Source organism: Alosa pseudoharengus, unplaced genomic scaffold (assembly GCF_046254945.1).
Source record: "Alosa pseudoharengus isolate Yale_2024_CS ecotype anadromous, Long Island Sound unplaced genomic scaffold, YU_APseudo_1.1 YU_APseudo_1.1_scf_25, whole genome shotgun sequence".
Lineage (NCBI taxonomy): Eukaryota > Metazoa > Chordata > Actinopteri > Clupeiformes > Clupeidae > Alosa > Alosa pseudoharengus.
The window spans coordinates 2,396,348-2,419,399 of record NW_027468696.1 but is presented as its reverse complement, the minus strand read 5'-3'; the positions used below and the strand labels follow the sequence as shown (position 1 = coordinate 2,419,399).

General features: G+C 42.9%; 2 protein-coding genes across 3 annotated transcripts; both read right to left on the bottom strand.

Moving 5' to 3' along the window:
* Nucleotides 1-1,189: 1,189 nt before the first annotated feature.
* On the bottom strand, nucleotides 1,190-13,438 carry LOC143099223 (B-cell receptor CD22-like). Of its 2 annotated transcripts, XM_076262314.1 has the most exons (11): nucleotides 13,364-13,438; nucleotides 12,702-12,771; nucleotides 12,150-12,494; nucleotides 11,800-12,051; nucleotides 11,376-11,645; nucleotides 3,828-3,912; nucleotides 3,689-3,728; nucleotides 3,357-3,454; nucleotides 2,202-2,241; nucleotides 2,001-2,104; nucleotides 1,190-1,258 (listed from the first exon to the last, which is right to left on the bottom strand). In XM_076262314.1, exons 2-10 carry the CDS (start codon nucleotides 12,754-12,756, stop codon nucleotides 2,012-2,014), a joined length of 1,278 nt encoding a protein of 425 aa, XP_076118429.1. In that variant the 5' UTR covers nucleotides 12,757-12,771; nucleotides 13,364-13,438; the 3' UTR covers nucleotides 1,190-1,258; nucleotides 2,001-2,011. The 2 variants fall into 2 exon arrangements, with proteins under 2 accessions (XP_076118429.1, XP_076118430.1); XM_076262315.1 differs by lacking the exon at nucleotides 12,150-12,494.
* Nucleotides 13,439-14,721: 1,283 nt separating this feature from the next.
* On the bottom strand, nucleotides 14,722-21,418 carry LOC143099222 (polymeric immunoglobulin receptor-like). The gene is made up of 7 exons (XM_076262313.1): nucleotides 21,374-21,418; nucleotides 20,613-20,924; nucleotides 19,923-20,252; nucleotides 19,662-19,754; nucleotides 19,098-19,187; nucleotides 18,310-18,365; nucleotides 14,722-16,660 (listed from the first exon to the last, which is right to left on the bottom strand). Exons 2-7 carry the CDS (start codon nucleotides 20,908-20,910, stop codon nucleotides 16,466-16,468), a joined length of 1,062 nt encoding a protein of 353 aa, XP_076118428.1. The 5' UTR covers nucleotides 20,911-20,924; nucleotides 21,374-21,418; the 3' UTR covers nucleotides 14,722-16,465.
* Nucleotides 21,419-23,052: the final 1,634 nt, after the last annotated feature.

Sequence of the window (23,052 nt, the reverse complement as noted above, 5' to 3'; positions counted from 1 at the left end):
CGCACACACACACACACACACACACACACACACACACACACATATATGCATGCACACACACGGGCACACACACAAAGACACACAGATACAGACACACAGACAAACACACACACACCAAATAGAATAAGTAAGTAATCCATTAAGTAAGTAAGTAAACAACATATCTACCACATCAAACAAAATTCATTCAAACTTTAGTCATACAAAACAAGGCCTTAGGCATAGGCCTAACCATCCATGTAACTGTCATTTTGTCTGTATGAACTCCTTCCTCGCTTTCTCTCTCTCTCTCTCTCTCGTAGATCAGATGTGAGCAGAGCTGGGGTATTAGGCATGTGTGTGGTTTGTGGTTGACCTAGAAAAATCTGTAGCCTTGGACTTACTGCATGTGTCTGTGCCCTGCTCAAAAGTCACCCTGCTTTTCTAAACATGTGCTTTATGCAGATCCTTTTTGAACAGTCTCACTAGATGCAGACAGTGCTGTGATGACTGTTTCCTTTTCCATTTCTTGAATTTCCCCTGGGGATCAATAAAGTATCTATCTATCTATCTATCTATCTATCTATCTATCTATTTCATTTTTTTTTAAATCTGATATATAGTCCTTGCCTCTACAAGCCGCTGGCAACCTCTTGAGGATATGGAGTGTGTGTGTGTGTGTGTGTGTGTGTGTGTGTACACCCGTGTAAATAGTTCATCCTGTTACCTCTGGAGGATAAAAGGTCAGGGTCTGTCTCGAGGTAAGACACACACACCCACACACACACACGGGTCACACTGGTGATAAAAACTGTGATCAGAGACACATACAGACACAAATGAGGCACAAACTGCGCAAACTGTGTGTGTTTTATTTATGGATTGCATTGTGTTAGCTCTACACTTATATCCAGGTACAATGCAGTTACCATTTCAGTCCTGCAGATGGCACCATTTCATACCTACTGGCCACTGTTTCATATCCAATTGATATTCTCATAATTGTCCATTCAGTCAGTAAGTAAGTTAGTAAGTACATAAGTTTTGTGGTGAAGTGAACAGGAGAAAGTAGCATTTGCTTGACCTTTTGACCTTTCCTTTAATGTCCCCTAGCTCACATACTATATGATATATGAACTTGTACTGTTATTACATGCATATGTCGTAACATACAATTTTAATGAAATTGGAATGAATGACATCAAACATGTTTGCACAATTTGCTTTTACTTGTAATATCACAATAATGAGTTTAGGTTATTTTTGTTGAACAGAAGAGCTGCAAAAAGGAAAAAAACAACAACATTAATTTAGAAAATGAAGACAAATAGTGGTGTCAGTGCATAATGAAGGATACAGTTAATTTCCCCCGTTAAACTAAGCAGTGGATGTGCATCTACTATTCTAGTGTTCTGTAGATCTATTTGTGTCACGGTGCTATTTGTCTATTTGTGTCACGGTCCGGTCCACAATCTCTGGATCCGGGTTCCATGTTTTCTGTTTTTTGTGATGCCGTGTTTGTCATGTGTCATGTCATGTTCCATTGTTCACTCCATGTTTTGCCCTGTTATTGCACTCCCTGGCTCCAACAATGATTTGTATTCATAAACAAATTTTATGCTAGAGTCTTAGGAAGCATTTCCAATCTTCTGAACTATTGAACTATTGAAACCTCAACAACTATTGAAACTATTGAAATCTCAACAACGTGTCTATAACCACATTAAAACATAAGAAAAAGTGGCATAGAGCATTATGTCCAATATTGTAATATGTGGGATATTGTTCTGCATTGGGCCCAATATTCCAATATGTAGTTTAATGTTCTGCATTTCTCACTAGTGGGTCACTTTGACACTAAAAGTATAATTCTATGTCTGCATCATGACTTACATCATTTTAACATCTGCTTGAATTCTACTTGAGAGTGTTCATTTTGACACATCCCCATTTGTGTTCTTTCTCGAGACAGACCCTTATAAATGGTCAGGTTCTGTCTCCAGGTAAGAAAGGGGACTCACCTGTGAGCAGGTCAGTGGGGACTGACAGTAGCATACTGGGTTGTGCAGTCCTGACTCACACCTCTGGTGCCACCAGAAACAGCATCTCTGATGCTATCTGATCTCTGGAAGTCAGTAAAGAAACACAAAGTCACACTTGCTGTAAAGTTCAAAAGAGTCCAGACGCAATATTTGTCTATGATATGCAGTGGATATTCATACGTCAGAATGTCTCCGAACATCTTCATCGCTGCACCTCCGTCTAAATCAAATGACATGTATGAATAAGGATTCAAGACAAAGAAAAGTAGCGAACACAGAGTTTGGTTTATTGAATGACTGAGACAGCGAGTCACTGATGGGCTGAATATGTTTTAGTCACATGACCCCATAATAAGAAGGAGGACGAAATAAAAGTCTCTTGATCACTTTTAATTTTCAAATATTTCAACTATTTTAACTAGGGCTGTCAATCGATTAAAAAAATTAATCTAATTAATTACATACTCTGTGATTAATTAATCTAAATTAATCGCATATATAATTTTTGCTGAGAAAGTATTTTGAATATTTAAATTGAAATGAATCATTGAATAATCAGCATTAGTGACATTAAAGTTCAAAAGCTCTTTTATTATTATTTTCACTGTTCAAATAATGGCCATAATAATCTATGATATGATATGCTGAGGAAATAAATTCAAAAGTGCACTCTCCTCTCCTCAATGTCAACACTATTTCTTTCCATTGATGTGCGACTTTAGAGTTGACAAACTCCGGTGATATGCAAATTCCTTGCTGCAGACATTGCAGAGGACTTTATTTTAATCAACACTTTATTTTTGTCAACACCATCAGGCCGTTTTTTAAAAGTAAATGTTCGAATCAATGATCTAGGCAGCACATTTTCTTCTCTCTCCTTCATTTTACAGTAATGGTTACTAACTAGAACGGCTCGGGGTCAAAGGTCATACGGAATCGATTAATCTGCGTTATTTTTTTTAATCAGTTATTTTTTCTCAAATTAATTAATCGAAATGAATCAGTTATTTTGACAGCCCTAATTTTAACTGATGTGTATTCAAAGTTTAGTAAACAATATAAATATTCCAAAAGAAAGTTGGGTTATGTTGTAACCCTGGTTCTCTGAGTGAAGAGACCATCTCTCCACCTACGGAGAATGACCCCCCCCCCCCCCCCACCTGTCAAGTAGTGGAGAGATGGTCTCGAGATGAAAGAGAACATCTAAACAATATCACACATTTTACCTTGTTAAAAAGTGGCAACATTTCAACTTCCGCTTGAATTCTGCTTCATCCTGTTTTCCCGGCAAGTTAAAAGGTCACGGTCTCTCTCCAGGTAAGAATAAACACTCACCTGTGAGCAGGTCTGATGAGGCTGATGTTAGCATACTGGGTTGTGCAGTCCTGACTCACCACTCTGGCGCCCTTAACAGCTTTGCTCCCTTCAGATCTCTGGAAATCAGTAGAGTAATGAATTACAACATCACATTAGTCCTAGCCTGAAGAAAGATTTGGATGAAATTAGATTCAAACTTTATTTTAAATCCACAAAATGGTCCATAGCATAGAAAAAAGAAATATAATAGATAAGATCATCTTCAAATATCAAAAAGTATTAAGCATTAATCATTTCATTTCATCAAAAAGACAAATTTAATCAAATCAATCAATCATTGTTATTCATACGCCAAAATGTCCTCCAAGGTCTTCATTGCCACTCCTCCCTCTACATGATAAAGTAAGAAAGGAAACATAAAATACTAATCAACTGACTGACGGAGACAATGAGTCACTGATGGACACTGGAATCTAATGCTCTACCTACCTGATCCAATGTATTGCGCAAGACAAACTCACAATTCCAAGAATAAGGACGCCAACAATGACAAATGCTGCATACTGTTGTTTTACTGAAAGAAAGAAGAACAAACATACTCACAATATGCACAAGAGAGACTGTACTGGCATCATAGAATGTCCTAATTCAGCTATCCAGCAAGCTAAACAACTCCACACAATAAGTCCCGGACACCGAGGGTGAAGATGACTCTTTATATGGAAAATTGTGAAACTGAAATACAATACATACACCAGTAAATATATGGCAATATGGATAAAAGCTTTGGCTCAGGTGCAATCAATATAAAGGCTATCGGAAACTAGCAGGACAACAAACTGGTTAGCTGTAAAGCTAGCTGGGAATCATAATGCTATTCTTAATCTAATTTGTCACAAACATCATAACTTAACCTCATTTACTTACAGAGAATGCCTTCAAACAGCTACACAGAAGGAGGAGCACAACAACAAACTTCCATGATGCTTTTAACCATGCTGTCTAACTTTCTTCTTCTTCTTTCTCAGACTTCCTGCAGCTACAGTGCAGTGTAAACAATAGACAAAATAAAAGTCCCTACATACTTTAACATATGAACTGCTGGCAAAGGCCAGAACACTCCCCGTCTGGTATCTTTAGAGATACCATAACACATTAGCATTACACCTTACTCTGGGGATAGAAGGAACACTAGTTCTGAAATAGGTCTGTAATAGCTCTTTGTTGACCCTTGCTGAACAACTTTGACTTCAGCCTTTCTTATCAGTCCATCTTGGCTTGGGACTGTCTTAACAACGACCCCCATAGGCCACTCATTCCTTCTGGCCTGTTTCTCCTTGAGAAGGACTACGTCTCCTGGCTTGAGATCTGGCCTCTTGTGTTGCCACTTCTGCCTTGACTGCAAAGTGCCAAGATACTCCTTGCGCCACCTGTTCCAGAACTCGTCGGCCAGCAGCTGAACACGTTTCCACTGATTCCTTAAGATCTCCTTTGGACTGCAGCTGCCCAAAGGTGGGAGGGATGTGCACGATTTCTGGGTCAGCAAGATGGAGGGTGACAGAATGTGAGGATGCTCAGGGTCAGACGAGACTTGTATCAAAGGACGAGCATTAATTATGGCTGTGACCTCAGCCAGGAAGGTAGTAAGTGTCTCATGTGTAAGATGTGTTTGTCCAGCACGCAGCATCATGCTGTCCAGTATGCGCCGTGCAACACCAATCATGCGTTCCCACACTCCACCCATGTGGGATGAATGGGGCGGGTTAAAGATCCATGAACATCTTTGTTCTTGCAGATAATTCTGGACCTTATCCTGCTCTGCCGTGCTGATGCCCATTTCTCTGCATGCACCGACGAAGTTTGTCCCACAATCTGAGCGTAACTGTTTGGCTGGTCCGCGCAGCGCGAAGAAACGCCTCAAGGCATTGATGAAGCTGGAAGAGCTCATCTCTTCGACCACTTCGATATGGACAGCCCTTGTGCATAAACAGGTGAACAGGATTGCCCATCTCTTACTATTAGCCTGACCCCCGCGTGTTCTCCTTGTGGACACTTCCCATGGCCCGAACATGTCCATGCCCACGTGTGAGAAGGGAGGGTCTGCTTGAAGACGATCTGCAGGCAGGTCGCTCATTTGCTGCACTTCAATCTTGCCTCTGAGCCGTCTGCAAATCACACATTTGTTTAATATCTTTCCAATGCACCTCTTCGCTCCTATTATCCACAGGCCACTCTCTCTGACAGCTCCCTCCGTAAAGTGCCTACCCTGGTGCAGCACTCTCTCGTGATTATGTCGTACAAGAAGAGTGGTGACATGATGACTGCCAGGTAAGATGATTGGGTTTGTTTCCTTTAATTCAAGGCCTGACTGACTGATACGCCCACCTACTCGCAGCAGGCCACTGCTGTCAATAGTGGGATTCAACTTGATAAGTTGGCTTTGCTTGGAAAGGTCACGTTTTGCAGTGATGTGACGGAACTCCTCTGCATAGACCTCATGCTGCACACTCCTGATGGCAAACTTCTCTGCCTCTTCAAGCGTACCACCAGAGATGGCCTTCTTACAAATGTGCCACCCAGCACAGTCTCCATCGTTGTGTGGGTTAGCAAAACAGAAGGCTACGTGTTTGAGTCTGGCCACAGCACGGATCAGTGATCTCCATGTGGAGAAGCGTTCCCAACGCTTGGAGTCAAGGAAGCCCTCAGTGATGTGCGTGGACAGGGTTTTTACTTCAGGGCGGATTTCTGCATCCTTTTCGGGTTCAAGAAGGTCAAACTCTGTGTGCTGCTCAGGTGGCGGCTTAGAGCTGAGGAGAAATGAGGGGCCTGTGAGCCATGAGGTGTTGTGGAGTTTTGAGGCTTGAACAGAGCGTGAGCCATGGTCTGCAGGATTCTGATCTGTTGGCACATAGTGCCATTGTTCAGGCGTGGTAAACTGCCTTATACGCTGGACTCTGTTATTTACATAGACGTAGAAGCGCCTTGACTGGTTGCATATGTAGCCCAGGACGACCTTGCTGTCTGTGTAAAAGATGATGGAGTCGAGTGGGAGGTCTATTTCTTCACTTACTACCTCTGCAATCTCAACAGCCATGACCGCTGCACACAGTTCGAGCCTGGGAACTGTTAGTTCAGGCTGAGGAGCAAGCCGCGCTTTGCCCAAGACGAATCCCAGCTCTGCTTTCCCTTTGATGCTGGTGACTCTCAGGTAGGCAACAGCAGATATGGCCTTGACAGACGCATCGGAGAAAACGCAGAGATCCATGCTTTTGATCTCAGAGGGCGGAATGGAGGAGTATGTGCGGGGCACATGAATGCTGCCTAGATGGTTCAGTGAGGTTCGCCACTCCGTCCATTTCTCGCGCATTTCCTCAGGGAGGGGTGAGTCCCAGTCAGAGGCCTCTGCAGACAGCTCTCTTAGCAATAGCCGGCCCTGGATGGTCACTGGTGCCAGGAACCCCAATGGGTCGAAGAGGCTGTTCACCATTGAAAGCACGCCCCTGCGTGTGTAAGGGCCTTCATTCTGAGGAACATGAAAGGTAAAGTGGTCTGACATGATGCTCCATTTCACCCCAAGGCTTCGCTGATCTGGTAAGTCATCCACAAACAAGTCGAGATCCTGGAGGTCTTTGGCGCGATCTTCGACTGGAAATGCATCCATCACCTCGGCTTTGTTGGAGGCTACCTTATGGAGCCGGAGGTTGGAGGCCGCCAGCATCTTCTGCGTTCTTTTGAGAAGATCGACTGCTTGCTCTACGGTGGAGACGGACTTGAGGGCATCGTCCACGTAGAAGTCGCGATCAGTGAGGTGTCGCACATCAGTGCCATACAGTTTTTCTCCCTGGCGGGCAGCTCTTCGTAACCCATAGATGGCTACAGCAGGAGAGGGACTGTTTCCAAAAACATGTACCCTCATTCTGTAGTCCACCACCTCTTTACTCAGGTCATTGTCTCTGTGCCAGACAAAGCGTAGAACATCCCTGCAGTCTTCTCGGACGAGAAAGCAATGAAACATTTGCTGTATGTCAGCTGTTAGTGCAACTGGGTTCTTCCTGAATCTTATGAGAACACCCAACAGGCTATTGTTCATGTTCGGCCCAGAGAGCAGCACGTTGTTGAGTGACATGCCTTCAAACTGTGCACTCGAGTCGAACACCACACGTATCTGTGAGGGTTTTTGTGGGTGGTAGACGCCGAAAAAGGGCAGATACCAATACTCCTTGCCGTCTTGTGTTGGTGGAGCAAGCTCTGCGTGGTGGCTGTCTAGCAGTTTTTGCATGAAGTCCATGAAATGAGATCTCATCTCTGGATTTTTGTCGAGTGTGCGGTGCAGAGACTTCAGACGACTCATGGCATATCGGCGGTTGTTAGGCAGACTCATCCGCGGCTGGCGGAATGGTAGCGGAGCCACCCAACTGTTCGCTGAATCCTGGAAGAATTCACTTTCCATTGTCTCAAGAAATATGAGATCCTCCATCGATGGCGCAAGCTTGTGATCATCCTTCGTTTGGTGGAAAACGGATACGCCCAGGTTGTCACTGTGTGTCACACGGCTAACAGGCTGGGGCTGATTAGGGAAGCAGAGTTTCTCCTTCACCTTCAAGTGGTTTTCACATGGGGGAAAGCGGCTTGGCCTGCCGTTTTCAAGGATGTATGTTTTCATACTGGTGACTTGGGGAGGCCGATGTGTGCTGCCCAGGCACACATCGCCGACTATCACCCATCCTAAGTCCAGCCTCTGTGCGTAAGGTGCGTCATGTGGTCCATTGATCTGTTTACGCACCTTGTGCACTCTCAGCATGTCCCTGCCCAGAAGCAGCAGGATCTCAGCGTTCATGTCAACTTGTGGTATTTCATCGGCTATAGCTCTGAGGTGACAGTGGCTGTGCGCGGCAGCTGGGGTGGGGATTTCGTCTCTGTTGTTGGGAATCATGTTGCACTCCAGGAGCGTGGGTAGAGTTAAGCTGATGTCACCATCTGCAGGTTCAATGATGAACCCTGTAGCTCGGCGGCCGGACGTGTCACCTACACCAGAGCAGGTTTTCAGAGTGTAAGGGTATGTGGGCCCACCTACACCGAAGATATCAAAAAACTCTGAGCGTGCCAGTGACCTGTTGCTTTGGTCGTCCAGCATGACGTACATCCTCTTGCCCTTGTTGCGGCTGTCTGCTGGGTAGACTGTTACTAGGCATATCTTGGAACATGATTTGCCATTGAAGCCTTCCCCACATACCTCAGTGCATTTGGAAACCACAGCGGTTTCTGATGCTCCGTCGCTCTCCCCGCCATTCTCTGATGGGGGTGGAGAGGTCTTGGAGAACCATGGAGCAGGGCCTGGGTGCAGCGCTGTTGGGTGTCTATTGCTGTTACACTCTGTGCATTTGATTGTGGCCTCACAGTCTCGGGCTACATGCTTGTTTGACGCGCAGCACTTAAAACATATGTTATTCTCCTTTAATATTTTCTTTCGTTCATCCATTAGCTTTTCTCTGAAGCCGCGGCACATTTGCAGGGAGTGTGGTTTTTGATGCACGGGGCATTGTTTCTCTGGGTCTTCAGCAGTGGGCGTGGAGTTAGAGTAGGCTATGTCTGTTCTATGCACAGAGACTGTTCTGCGGCTGCTGTTGTGACTTTCACTAAACTTATCTTTCCTGTTTGCTGCCCTGGAGAGAGGAAGGCTAAAGCTTGGGTCGTTGCGTGCCTTTGCTTGCCTGCGCACAAACTCTAAAAAGAAATGGAATGGAGGATAGGGGACCCTGAATTCTTGTTTGTATCGTGAGCCTTCCATTACCCACTTGTCCTGGAGCCCATACGGCAGTTTCTCCACTATCGGGTTTATACCCCTTGCTGTGTCGAGATAGGATAGGCCAGGTAAGTATCCTTCATGCTTTGCAGACTCAATCTCCAACAGCAAATCAGACAGCTCTCTAAGTTTATGATGCTCCTTGTGTGATATTTTGGGGAATTGTTCGAGTTTCATGAAAAGAGCACCCTCTATCGCTTCAGGTGAGCCATACATCTCCTCTAACCTCTCCCATACGAGCCATAATCCTGCTGCTTGATCTCTCACGTTCACTGATCTAATGCGGCGTGCATGCTCTGCAGATTCTGGGCCTAGCCATCTAATTAATAAATCCATCTCTTCTCCTGCTCTAAGACCTAGGTTCTCAATGGTGTTCATGAATGAGCCTTTCCAGGATAAGTAGTTTTCTGGCTTGTCATCGAACCTGGTGAGTCCTGATGACACTAGCTGACTTCGTGCTAGGTACCTCGCTAAGTCAGATGTGGCTCTGTCACTGGGGCAGTGTGCAGCCCTGGTTCTGTGGTCGTTATGCCTGGGTGTGTAAGCCGGTAAGCCTGACCTGAGGGGGCTGTGGTCAGCGTGCCCGGATGTGTGAGCAGGTAAGCCTGACCTGAGGGGGCTGTGGTCAGCGTGCCCGGATGTGTGAGAAGGTAAGCCTGACCTGAGGGGGCTGTGGTCAGCGTGCCCGGATGTGTGAGCAGGTAAGCCTGACCTGAAGGGCCTATGGTCAGCATGCCTGGATGTGTGAGCAGGTAAGCCTGACCTGAAGGGGCTATGGTCAGCGTGCCTGAATGTGTGAGCAGGTAAGCCTGACCTGAAGGGGCTATGGTCAGCGTGCCTTGATGTGTGAGCAGGTAATCGTGACCTAAGTGGGCTGTGTTCAGCGTGCCCGGATGTGTGAACAGGTAAGCCTGACCTGAGTGGGCTGTGGTCGGTGCGCCGGGAAGCCTGAGCAGGTAAGGCTGTATGTAGCTGGCTACTCAGTGGCTCAGGGCAAATATGTGTATCCGCAAGAACATCGTCTGCACTGGGGTCACCATCTGTGATGTGGTCACATTGCTGATGGTGATCAGGAGTTGGGGATTGACTTTCCTTATCTCCAGATACAGATACATATGTGCTGTGATTATGGGGCATTTGCGCATCGTATAAATCTTCGAGTGAACGCCAGCTGCCACTGAGATGGCTGTGCCTCTCTACATATTCCTCAGTGCGCTGTCCTGCGCTTTGCCTGGGTGATAACTCTGGTCCACGACTGCGGCACTCATCTTCAAAGTCTGCGGCTGCAGCCTCCATTACTGCTGCTTCAGCCATGGCGGCTTTTGCCTCTATCTCCCTTTCTAAGGCGATGAGTGTTGCATCAAGACGGGCTTTTTCCATCTTTAATTCAATCTCTGTTTGTGAATAGGCAGCTCTTGCGTGTGCGGCTTGGGCTTTAGCACGTGCTGTGGCTGCTGCAAATACTACTTTACATGAAGCTCTACTTGTATGGGAGTCTGCGGATGTGACTGATGCATTTGTTCTGTCCATGGTTACTATGGATGTTTTTTACCTCAATCCTTACTTGTGACGTTGCAGTTGTTGTACTGGTTCGGGCTTCCGGCACGACAATGCAGTCTGGTCATCAGTAGCTCTTCAAAAGTCTCTCTTTTCACTGTACTGGCATCATAGAATGTCCTAATTCAGCTATCCAGCAAGCTAAACAACTCCACACAATAAGTCCCGGACACCGAGGGTGAAGATGACTCTTTATATGGAAAATTGTGAAACTGAAATACAATACATACACCAGTAAATATATGGCAATATGGATAAAAGCTTTGGCTCAGGTGCAATCAATATAAAGGCTATCGGAAACTAGCAGGACAACAAACTGGTTAGCTGTAAAGCTAGCTGGGAATCATAATGCTATTCTTAATCTAATTTGTCACAAACATCATAACTTAACCTCATTTACTTACAGAGAATGCCTTCAAACAGCTACACAGAAGGAGGAGCACAACAACAAACTTCCATGATGCTTTTAACCATGCTGTCTAACTTTCTTCTTCTTCTTTCTCAGACTTCCTGCAGCTACAGTGCAGTGTAAACAATAGACAAAATAAAAGTCCCTACATACTTTAACATATGAACTGCTGGCAAAGGCCAGAACAGAGACCAATAGAAAGAGCAAAAGTAGATAGATCAATTAGATAAATATACTGTAAATAAAATTAAAATATATAGAGTGATACCAATGCCTGTAACTGTGATGGACACAGCAGTTGAGGTCTCAGCTCCATATTTATTCCTGGCCTCACAGTAGTACTGTCCTCCATCCTCAGATCTGATGTTAGTGATGCTGTACTGCTGTCCTGACCCTACTGGAGTGGACTCATTCACCTTAAACCAGGTGTAGCCCTCCACTGGTGGGTTGGCATCACTGCTGCAGGTCAGAGTCACTGAACTGCCCTCCACTATTTCACTAGAGGGACTGACTGCTACTGAAGTGTCCTTGGGGGGAACTTGGAAAAAAAGGCAACCACGTACTGTACTTCCGTCTTATTTCATATAATTCATAGACTGCAAGATTATTGTCCTATATGATCTATGGAGCAACATTGTACTTCTCTGGTCACTAATTTTACTTACATACGACATTCAACTAACTTTACTTACACATGACTTCAAGCTTCACTGCTGTAGATGGGTGTCCATCAAAGCCCTTCAGTGCGCAGGAATAGTTGCCCTCATCTTCAGTGTTGACGTTGGTGAGGATGAGTCTGCCATATTTTGTTTGACCACCAGATACACCTTGTCCCTTTTCTCTCCATAGCACTGTGGCGTTGTCTTCCAATCTGCATGAGTTATTGCAGACCACCCTCACCTCATTACCTTCAAGCACTGGCCCGGGAATCCACACAGAGAGGTCTAGGAAGGATAGATGAAAACACCAGGGAGAAACAAGCACGTGAGGATATTAGGATGACATTGTAGTAGTTCACAATAGACAACACTCTGTGTTTTACCTGTTACTGTCAAATGGAACCCAGGTCGTTGCAGCCATTTTTCTTTATAATGTCCAGTAACAATCCGTAGGTTGTACTCTCCTGCATCTGCAACCGTCACCTCCCTCAGAGTCAGTGTGCAGTTGTTGCTAATATCTGCACTGTACAAGACTCGGTCCTTGTATGTTGGCATATCTAACAGATCAGCGGGTTCTATGTTTGGCTGAGGATTTATGGTCCAGTAGACTTTAGTCACCGTGAGACCAGGTGGATGAGTGAATGAGCAGGGCATGGCCACTGATGATCCACTCACAGCACAGATGTGGTCATGAGTTAAGCTTATTCCCCATCTCTGACCAAAAGTGCCTGAAATTTAGAGTACACTGATATCATGTATATTTTCTCATAAAAGCAAACTGTTTGGAACATTAATTTTTGCAAATTATATAACTTTTTAAACATGAGCTTTGCCTTCAAATTTTAAGTGGCTAAAACACATCAATTTAATATGAAATGTAGACTTTACATTCTAAGTCTAGATTTCATATATTGCAATTTTTTGTGTATGTTTACCTTGGATCAGAAGCAGACTGAGGACCATATACGTAGGTGGGTGAATTTCAGCCATCTTTGAGGCATTGGCCTGTATGACAGGACAAAAATGTTTATCAAGGTCGCCCAGCAGATGGCGCTGCTGAATGAAACTAAGCAGTGAGCACCACTGCACGTTACTGTTTGCATGCTATGTACACTATGCTAAAGCTGAGCTATAGTTTCTATTATTGATTGATTGATTAAGCTATTATATATCAAAATGCATAGTTTAGAGTAAGTCTTAACACTACAGAAGGGGTACAAGCATACTACGAGTTCATTACCACAGTCATGGCACATCGTTGTCAAGTGTTTTAGAGCTAATTTGTTCTGGTTCAACACATTCACAACTAACTCACAGCCACATACATCAGATTTGTTTCTTCCACATTTTGATGTAAATTACATGGTGTAGGCAAATGAATTGTGTCTAGTATATGTTTTGACCATGTGCATAGCATAGTATTGGATATTTTAAGCAAGTGAATAGCGTACTGTATCAGATATGTTTAAAAAACTGGCAAATAGTAGAGTAGTTTCGATGTATGATTTAAAAAGGTGAATATTATTCTGCATTATATACATTTTAAACATGGTGTTCGATATTTGATTTGTTTAACGGAGGAGATAAGTGCACTTACCCTGTGTTACTGCAAACATGACCAGTGTAGACTAAGGAAATGAGAGAGAAACATAAACATGTTGCAAGGTAGGGGTTTGTGGTTGACCCAGGAAGACAGCGGGCATTATTGGCTTCCTGTACAAAGGTAACCATGAGCTTTTGCTGTGCTACTCTTCACTGTACTTGCAACCAGATAAACCTGTTTCAGTCGATATGATATGATTGTCCAGCTGCTTTGAATAGCAATTTATTGTACTTTAATAGCAATTTATTGCACTTTTAATGTATTGACTTCATTGTACAAAGCTTCAGCTGTTGGGTGATATTGAACAAACTGGGAGAGAGATAGAGAGAGTCACTCAATTCAGGTTTAATGAAGCCATTGCACATGCATGCATACATGCACATAAAACACACAACATGAACACACACACACAAACGTTATCATGAAAAAAGTAATGTTGTACATCACTAAGGGATTCCCCGGTGTGTCCTGGCTAAATTTCCAACCTGGCTCATTCAAACTGGCCCCCTAATCATCCCCACTGTAATTGGCTCATTCAAACTGGCCCTCCAATCATCCCCTACTGTAATTGGCTCATTCAATCTGGCCCCCTAATCATCCCCACTGTAATTGGCTCATTCAAACTGGCCCTCCAATCATCCCCTACTGTAATTGGCTCATTCAATCTGGCCCCCTAATCATCCCCCAGTGTAACTGGCTCATTCACTCACTCTCCACCTCAAGCTGGTGTGTGGAGAGCGTCCTGGCCACATTGGTGGTGGTTAGTGAGGTCCCCCTTTCCATGTGAAGCGCTTTGAGTGTTGAGAAAAGCGCTATGTAAGTGTAACGTGGTGTTGTAAGTGTAACGTGTCCTAACTAATACACAGCATGCAAAGCCACATGTTACAGAAGTCTGCTTACTCGTTTTAAAATATATATATATATAATAATATATATATATAATATATATAATATATAATATTCAACATTTATATCAATGTTGTGGCAACACTGCATCCAGAAGCACTGCAGGGGGCACTGCAATACCTCCTTTATGGCCACTTTGTTGGTCTATGCTATATATTAGTCTTGGAGACACTTAAAAATGCACAATTTACACAGCGATAGTTAGCCAATGAGCTTCAAAGTAAAGTTTCTAACGAGTATGTAAAACATCAAGCTTTGCTCAGTTGATAATAATGTAGATTATTCAAACCATCTGTCTGATCACACAGTTTACTCTCATGCAGTTCAATCATAAACTTTGTCGTTGCAGTGATGGGCACGCACATTTCTTTAGGGTAAGGCTAATGCCAACTGCTGACAATGGGGGATGTGTTTGTTGCAGGGTTTTTTTAGCATTTGCCTTCACACACACACACACACACACACACACACACACACACACACACACACACACACACACACACACGTTGTCTTTGCAGTGATTGGCATGCACTTTGGTTTAGGATAACCCTAATGCCATTACAGCTACTGTTTGAAGCTACAATGTCACTTTTGCATTAGATCGTGTCTGAGATCTACTAAACATTAAAATGGGTGAAAAAATAAAATAAAAAATAATAGGCACTCTGTATTGGAAAAGTATCAAAAAAGCCTTTAATAAAGCATGGCAAAAAGGCCATTCCATGCCAAATCAACAGATTTTAGAAATGATGGTCCCGCCTGACCATATTGAATTTAGGTCAATAATGTTATTATACCCAGCAACTACTCTGCAGAAGTTTGAACTTGTTTCTACTTTATTTTCTGTTTAAATAAACAGGCTAATGTGTCTGATAAAATGCTGTTTTTTTAAAATGACTAAGTTCCTTGGGTCATTACTTCAGGGAGTATTCTACACTGTTAAGTGTCTTCAACTTCTAAAATCATTGGCCTACAGTTGTATATTTGTTGAGCTATGACAGCAGGAGAAATAAGCCATATGGCTGTTCTATTTGGAGGTTTATATTGTTTCCTCTGGGTGAACTTACATAGGTTTGTCACTAAACTACTTCAAACACACCTCAGGTTCACATGTCAGGTGGACAGAACTCCCCGCTAATTATCTGTCCCCACGTGTTTAACTGTATGAACAAGAGTTCCGATACAAAACCTTCTAAACGCCACATCTGTCAAAAATGAGATAATTATGGTGAGTAATATGCTCTCCCCACATAGTATACATAGCTTAATAATTTTGCTTTGGAACCTGCTAAATACCACTCTCTTCCTGGTCTGAAATATGTCTAAAATGTATAATTTGTAGGCAAAAACTTAAAGGGACACCAGGCAACGTTTTTGTGTTAATTACTCATCTCCGTAAGTCGGTATATGGTTAAATGACTCATTACAGGGCGAATGAAGACTCTCTTGCCCGCCCCTACTGCCTGTAGGAAGAATATCCCGCTTGCAAGTTCAGTGTATCATACCCGGCGACCGAAGCAGTTTCAGTTTCCATCCTGCATCCACAGCACAGAGGGAGGCTAACGAAACGCTAGCGATTGTTGCAAACGTGTGTATAATGGCAGAGCCGGCGAAGAAGCAGCGAAAACCCTTGACGGAAGATGCAAAGAAAAGAAAAAGAGCTTCAGACCGAGCGAGAGGGAGTTTCGTAGAGAAAAAGCATCAGGCTTGCCTGGTGTCCCTTTAAAGGAGCCTGAAAAAAGAAACTCTGTTAAATGAACAGTGGTCAGGCGGATTTAGAGGTTTTTGCATGTGAACTATTCATAGCTATTCTTTCGGTTCAGGATGTAAGGTGAGGTATATGCCGCCGTCAGCCTGAGAGGGGCTGAACTTCAGGGGCTCGTAGATGTTCTCAGAGAAGTCGCTGGTGGGTGCACCTGCCTCGTGATCTCCTCCACCAGGTGGAGTGGTGTCGGGCAGGGGGATCAGGTAATCGTGCTCAGGCTGCGGGTTTTTGGGGTCCTCAGACTTGTCGTATGGATCCATTGCCATGGCGCCAGTAGCCTTCAGGGATGGACAGGAAGTCAAGACTGAGAGACAATCATGTGCTACTCGCTCAGGAATATCGCCATTCAGAAACTAGCACTGGCAATATAGCAATATAGAGATACAATCATGGGCTACCCGCTCAGGAATATCGCCATTCAGAAACTAGCACTGGCAATATAACAATATAGCAGAGCAGAAACTAATGCATGTGGAGCCGCTGGTGGGTGGACCTGCCTCATAATCTCCTCCGCCAGGTGGAGTGGTGTCGGGCAGGACGGTCAGGTAAACGTGCTCAGACTGCGGGTTATTGGGGTCCTCAGGCTTGTCGCATGGAGCCATTGCCATGGCGCCAGTAGCCTTCAGGGGTGGACAGGAAGTCAAGACTGAGAGACAATCATGGGCTACTCGCTCAGGAATATCGCCATTCAGAAACTAGCACTGGCAATGTACCAATATAGCAGAGCAGAAACTAGCAATGCCGATATATCAAAAAAACAATCAGCCCTGAAACTAGCAATGCTGATGTGGTGTCTGGTGATAATATTAGCTTGAATCAGCCCCTGATGCCAGATGCAATGGAGTGTTAAAGTAAACAGAAAAGCTAGTGGAGAGGTGTATAGAAGCAATGTGTGTGTTTTTTTTTTTTTTTTTTTTTGCAAGAACATACCTGGACCAAAGCATTATTTTAGCTTCTTACAGTATAGTGACAAAGGTCAAATACAGCAATGTATTAATATAAGTATTTATACTCTTTTGAACCCGTGAGGGAAATTTGGTCTCTGCATTCATCCCAATCCGTGAATTAGTGAAACACACTCAGCACACAGTGAACACACAGTCTCGCCCTGGGCAAACAACCTTCTTGATCACCCCTGCCAATGTGGTAAGGATTGTTAGCTAGTATGCAGTCCTTAAACAAATAATATTATAATACAGAAATAAGTAGATTTACCGTATGTAGGATGATGGTGTGCTAGGAATGCTATACAGCAGAGTGCTATACAGTGTTTTTAACTGCTGTTATGAGACCTGTAGGCCTCTCCACTCACTATAAAGCAGAAATACAGTGTTTTTTAAACTGCTGTTATGAGACCTGTAGGCCTCTCCACTCACTATAAAGCAGAAATACAGTGTTTTTTAAACTGCTGTTATGAGACCTGTAGGCCTCTCCACTCACTATAAAGCAGAAATACTGTGTTTTTTAAACTGCTGTTATGAGACCTGTAGGCCTCTCCACTCACTATAAAGCAGAAATACAGTGTTTTTTTAATGCTGTTATGAGACCTGTAGGCCTCTCCACTCACTATAAAGCAGAAATACTGTGTTTTTTAAACTGCTGTTATGAGACCTGTAGGCCTCTCCACTCACTATAAAGCAGAAATACAGTGTTTTTTAAACTGCTGTTATGAGACCTGTAGGCCCCTCCACTCACTATAAAGCAGAAATACAGTGTTTTTTTAATGCTGTTATGAGACCTGTAGGCCTCTCCACTCACTATAAAGCAGAAATACAGTGTTTTTTAAACTGCTGTTATGAGACCTGTAGGCCTCTCCACTCACTATAAAGCAGAAATACAGTGTTTTTTAAACTGCTGTTATGAGACCTGTAGGCCTCTCCACTCACTATAAAGCAGAAATACTGTGTTTTTTAAACTGCTGTTATGAGACCTGTAGGCCTCTCCACTCACTATAAAGCAGAAATACAGTGTTTTTTAAACTGCTGTTATGAGACCTGTAGGCCCCTCCACTCACTATAAAGCAGAAATACAGTGTTTTTTTAATGCTGTTATGAGACCTGTAGGCCTCTCCACTCACTATAAAGCAGAAATACAGTGTTTTTTAAACTGCTGTTATGAGACCTGTAGGCCTCTCCACTCACTATAAAGCAGAAATACAGTGTTTTTTAAACTGCTGTTATGAGACCTGTAGGCCTCTCCACTCACTATAAAGCAGAAATACTGTGTTTTTTAAACTGCTGTTATGAGATCTGTAGGTCCCTCCACTCACTGCTGATGGAGAAACTGCATTGCCTTGAGGCGCAGCTTGACTGGCAGAGACTTGCGCTGTGGATTAAGGAAACAAATCAGTAAGATTGCACCAGACTACGTTTCCTGTTGTTGTTGTAATACGCACACTAGACTTTTCTGAAAACTGACAGGTGTGCACAATGTTATTTTTGAAAACGGAGAGGGTGAAATGTCCGTTTATGAAAATAGCCGGCCATGTGTAAACGTAGCATTAGTCATACATCTGCATAGTAAAAGTCAAGCATCTAAATGCCATTCACTACATGTTTTTTTTTAAGTATCTCTATGTGTGACAAATAAAATGTACAGACAATATTTGTTCACTCAACACTTGGAAGGCATTTAACACAAACCACTTGATGCTGAAACCTGTCCAATGCATACGGACAAACACTCAACTTTCCATATGAATAATGGACAGAAATCATACATAGGAATAATGCAGTACATGAATATACTCCGAAACTGGCAAATTTCACAGTCATTTCTTACATTATGACATTAGTATCTTATATAATCACATACCTTTTACATGTAAAATGTTTATGGTATTCTTATAGGACCCAAAAATCCACTATAAGATGCACCATATGTGCACTTTTTAAGAATGGAACCAGGAAGTGGCTGTAAACAGTCTGATAATGAATGATATGTATTGGTCTTAGAGAACCATATGAAAAAAATGCTGTATAGTGTGTGTGTGAGAATAAGAGAACGAGAGAATAAGAGACAAATAAAAAGTGACAGGAAGACACATAGTATACTCACCTCTCCTCCTCTTCACTCTACGCCTGTACATCATGCCTCCAAACAGTATAGCAGCCACCGCCAAGATCAAAACGAGGATCACGCTCAGTACTGAACATAAAAACACAATAATATGACCATAATAGGGCCATTTGGGGGCTATCTTAGAACAACGGCATTTAAATGCTGTATATTTTTTATAACTGCAACATGATGTTAATGAAGTCTCTTTATAAAATGTCACTATAAATGACTATTAACTTCTCTTTACGTTGCATCCAGTTTTTCAGTTATTAATCACTTCAGTAGAATTCAGTTATTAATTCAGTTAATTCAATAAAAGTTATTAATTCAGACTGAATCACTTCAGTAGAGTTCAGTTATTCAGACTGAATCACTTCAGTAGAATTAAGTTATTCAGACTGAATCACTTCAGTAGATTTCAGTACAGAAACATGGAAATAGAGAAAGGTGGAAGGAGGAAGGGAGAAAGAGCTGGAGAGTGAGTAGAGAGAGAAATATATATAGAGAGAGAGAGAGAGAGAGAGAGAGAGAGAGAGCACAGTGGACGAGAGAAAAACTCACCACTGGACAGTGGTGAGGATGTCGATACTGGGGGTGTTTTTGACACCGGTGATGTCAGTCTTCCATAATCGGTAGTCGACCTTGGATAACCCCCTGAGAAATGACAGCAACCAGTATGACCTCATCACACATGTGCCTCAGACCAATCATTACATTACCATTTTCTTCTGCTTGTTATCAGTCTGTGAATCATCAGAATGAGCAACTTGACAAGTGGACAAGGGAAAGCAGAAGTGTATAAATCTAGCAGAAACTGCTTACCGAAGACACGCAGTTTCACCTCTGTTGTCATGGTGATCCCTCCGAGGAAACCCCCGGTTCTAAATCCACACCAGTAGCTCCCAGCATCTGCGAGGGTTAGGTTCCTGATGATAACCGAGGAGACTTGTGTTTCGTCGTCTTTGGCTACCAGGGAATACCTTGAGTTTGGCTGTGAGGACTGAGAGGACACAATCTCAGGGTAAGCGGACATGCCCTTCTGTCTGTAGAAGTACTTGACGCTGCCGTTACTGGTGGGTGGGTATGGACAATCGATGATGATGTCACCGCCGACATAACCCGACTTCACGATGGACTGCATGTAAAGTGGATCTAACCAGTGAACAGAAGAATTTACAGGTTTACAGGCTCATGGCAGTAGGCCTAGTGGCCACTGGGTTCAATAAAGCAGAGCAGGCACTACACAGTTTCTCTCAGACATGGGTGATATTAGTTACTCACACCACACATCTCAATTGCTCATGATTGCTGTGCTCACACAATTCAGCCTATATATATATATATATATATATATATATATATATATATATATATATCCAATCTAATTGGTCAGCTGAAGGTTGATTGTTACAGTACAGTATGTCTACTGACTACTGACTGAATTGCTGTAAGACTGAGAAAACCAAATTGTGCAGTGTCAGTAATACAGCGGCAGTGTTGGGCCAAACTCACCTGGATCCACTCTCAGTGTCTTTGTAGTGTTAATGTAAACATTCGGAGCTGTCTCTACGATACACATATAATTTCCAGAATCATTTTCCGTGAGCGCAGTGAAGAGAGAGCGGAACAACCCGTTGTTGTTGTCGAACAGAGAGATTCTCTTGTCAGGGGGTTGGGAGATGCCGCTGGATAAGCAAGACGTGTCGTCAGTCTTGCAGAAGTACTTCCTCCGGTCTCTGTACTCGGGTCTGTAGCTGCACTCGAAAATGACGGCTCCTCCAACAAAAGCTTTCAGTATAGCAGAACCCATCCCACACTTTGAAACTATAATGGCAGAAAAAGATTCACATGCTGTGCAAGTCTTCCCATTACAAAATTATGATGGGGCATGGAAGAGATTAACATGGAAATATGCCATCGACTACAGGTAATGACATTATGAAAAAATGCTTAATGTTCACACAGACAATGACTACAAAGACGATCAATACAGTAATTCCTCTCAAGTAATGTGTAATTGGGCAACAAATACCTTCATAAATAAATACATCTTTTGTTGTATGCATTGCTACATCATTACAAACTTTACACGGAATACTCTTACAGATGTGTCTATACAATTAGTGCTATTTCTATTGCTACTTAAAATCAGCTGTGCCATTATAATAGTAGGCTACAAGTAAAATCCGTTCTAAGGTTGAAACAAAGCACATTTTGAAACAGCAATTTAAAATCCACTGTAGCATAAAATGTTAAAACAGTTAGTTGTCTACCTGAGAAGATCTGAGTAGTGAGGAGGAGGTTTGGGCTGTTGACTGTGCTCTTTACACAACTCACATTAGTTGTCTACCTGAGAAGATCTGAGTAGTGAGGAGGAGGTCCGCTCTTTACACAACTCACATTTGTGGTGACCAGGGTTTATTGTGTCACCATTTCCTGTTTGCACATAATGATGGAAATGTCTCCATCACTCTTCCCCTTTTTTCAACAGCTTGAACAGCTTTACTTGAATTGTCACACATTTGTATGATATGTCATTACTTCATGGGACTACATATTATTTTTTGTCCTGTTTTTGCATTCTGTTTTTATATTAAATACTTTATTATTATTATTATTATATTATATTATATTATTACATGCCCACCAAGTTTCGTGTACCCCGGTCTTTCAGTGTCCCGGTAATCTGACTAAACCTATATGACCGCCGATTCGCTGCGCGGCGGTCATATAGGTTTAGTCAGATTTTTTTTCTTTTCTTTTTTTTTTCTTTTTCGCATGTCCAAATTTTCGTCAAGGATTCCCGGGACACTGAAAGACCGGGGTACACGAAACTTGGTGGGCATGTAACCCCACATGGATAGCATGGAACCATCACTTTTCGTTTTAAACTGTAGCCCCCCCGCTGAACTGGACACCCCAAAAGGAGGGTAGGGCAGACACAGTTTTCTGTGAATATCTTGAGAACCGTAGGGCCTAGGATGACCAATTTTTTGAGTATGTTTGCCTCCAGGGGTCATGTAAACCCATTCCATATGCACACATGTGCATAAACAGATACACACGCACACACATACATTCACAGTAATCCTACGTATGACACATACTCACACAGTAGACATATATACGCATGCATGCATGCACACACACAGGCACATAAACAGGCAAACACACAAGCACATGCACGCACACACACACACCAACACACACATAAACATAAACATGTACACGCACACATGCACACAATTCAAGAATTTCTCAGAATTATGAACAGGCAAGATGGGTGGGGTTGTATAAAATGTATATTACATGTGAAATCTATGAACTAATCATGTTTTGGTAGGGTGACCAGATGAGATTGTCTGAAATTCACGTTAGAGTACTCTTATTAGTTTTTTTCAGTAACGAGTAATTTAACGCGTTAGTTTTGCAAATTCAGTAATCAGTAACTCCGTTATTTTCCAAAATAAGCACTCGTTACTCCGTTACTTTAAGAATTTCCCTCGATAAGGAAAGTAAAGTCCCTGCTTTTCTGCATTTAGTCAGATGTGGCTGCTTGCGTCTGTGCCCTGCTCCTTGCCTCTCTGTGTGAGTGTGTGTGGCGCGCCTGCAGATGTACGTCCATACACACTGTGCGTACCATCAAGCTACTCAACAACAGAAAATTTCCCTTGTGTGTGTGTGTGTATTCACACCAAATTGGCCTACCATACCTTCCCAACTATGCACAGTATCCCTTTAGCTGCATGCCGTTAGGCTATTTACTATTTTCTACGTAAAGTTAGTAAACACGTTATCAAAATTAACGTGCACGCATTTTGTTTGAGCAGGAGAGAGAATACGCACGCAGACACGTAATAGGCTACTTGTTGTTTTCTTTTACTCGGCTATCTATTATCAGCACACAATGTTGAGCTAATTCACTAACTCAATACTCATCAATGGATATCAC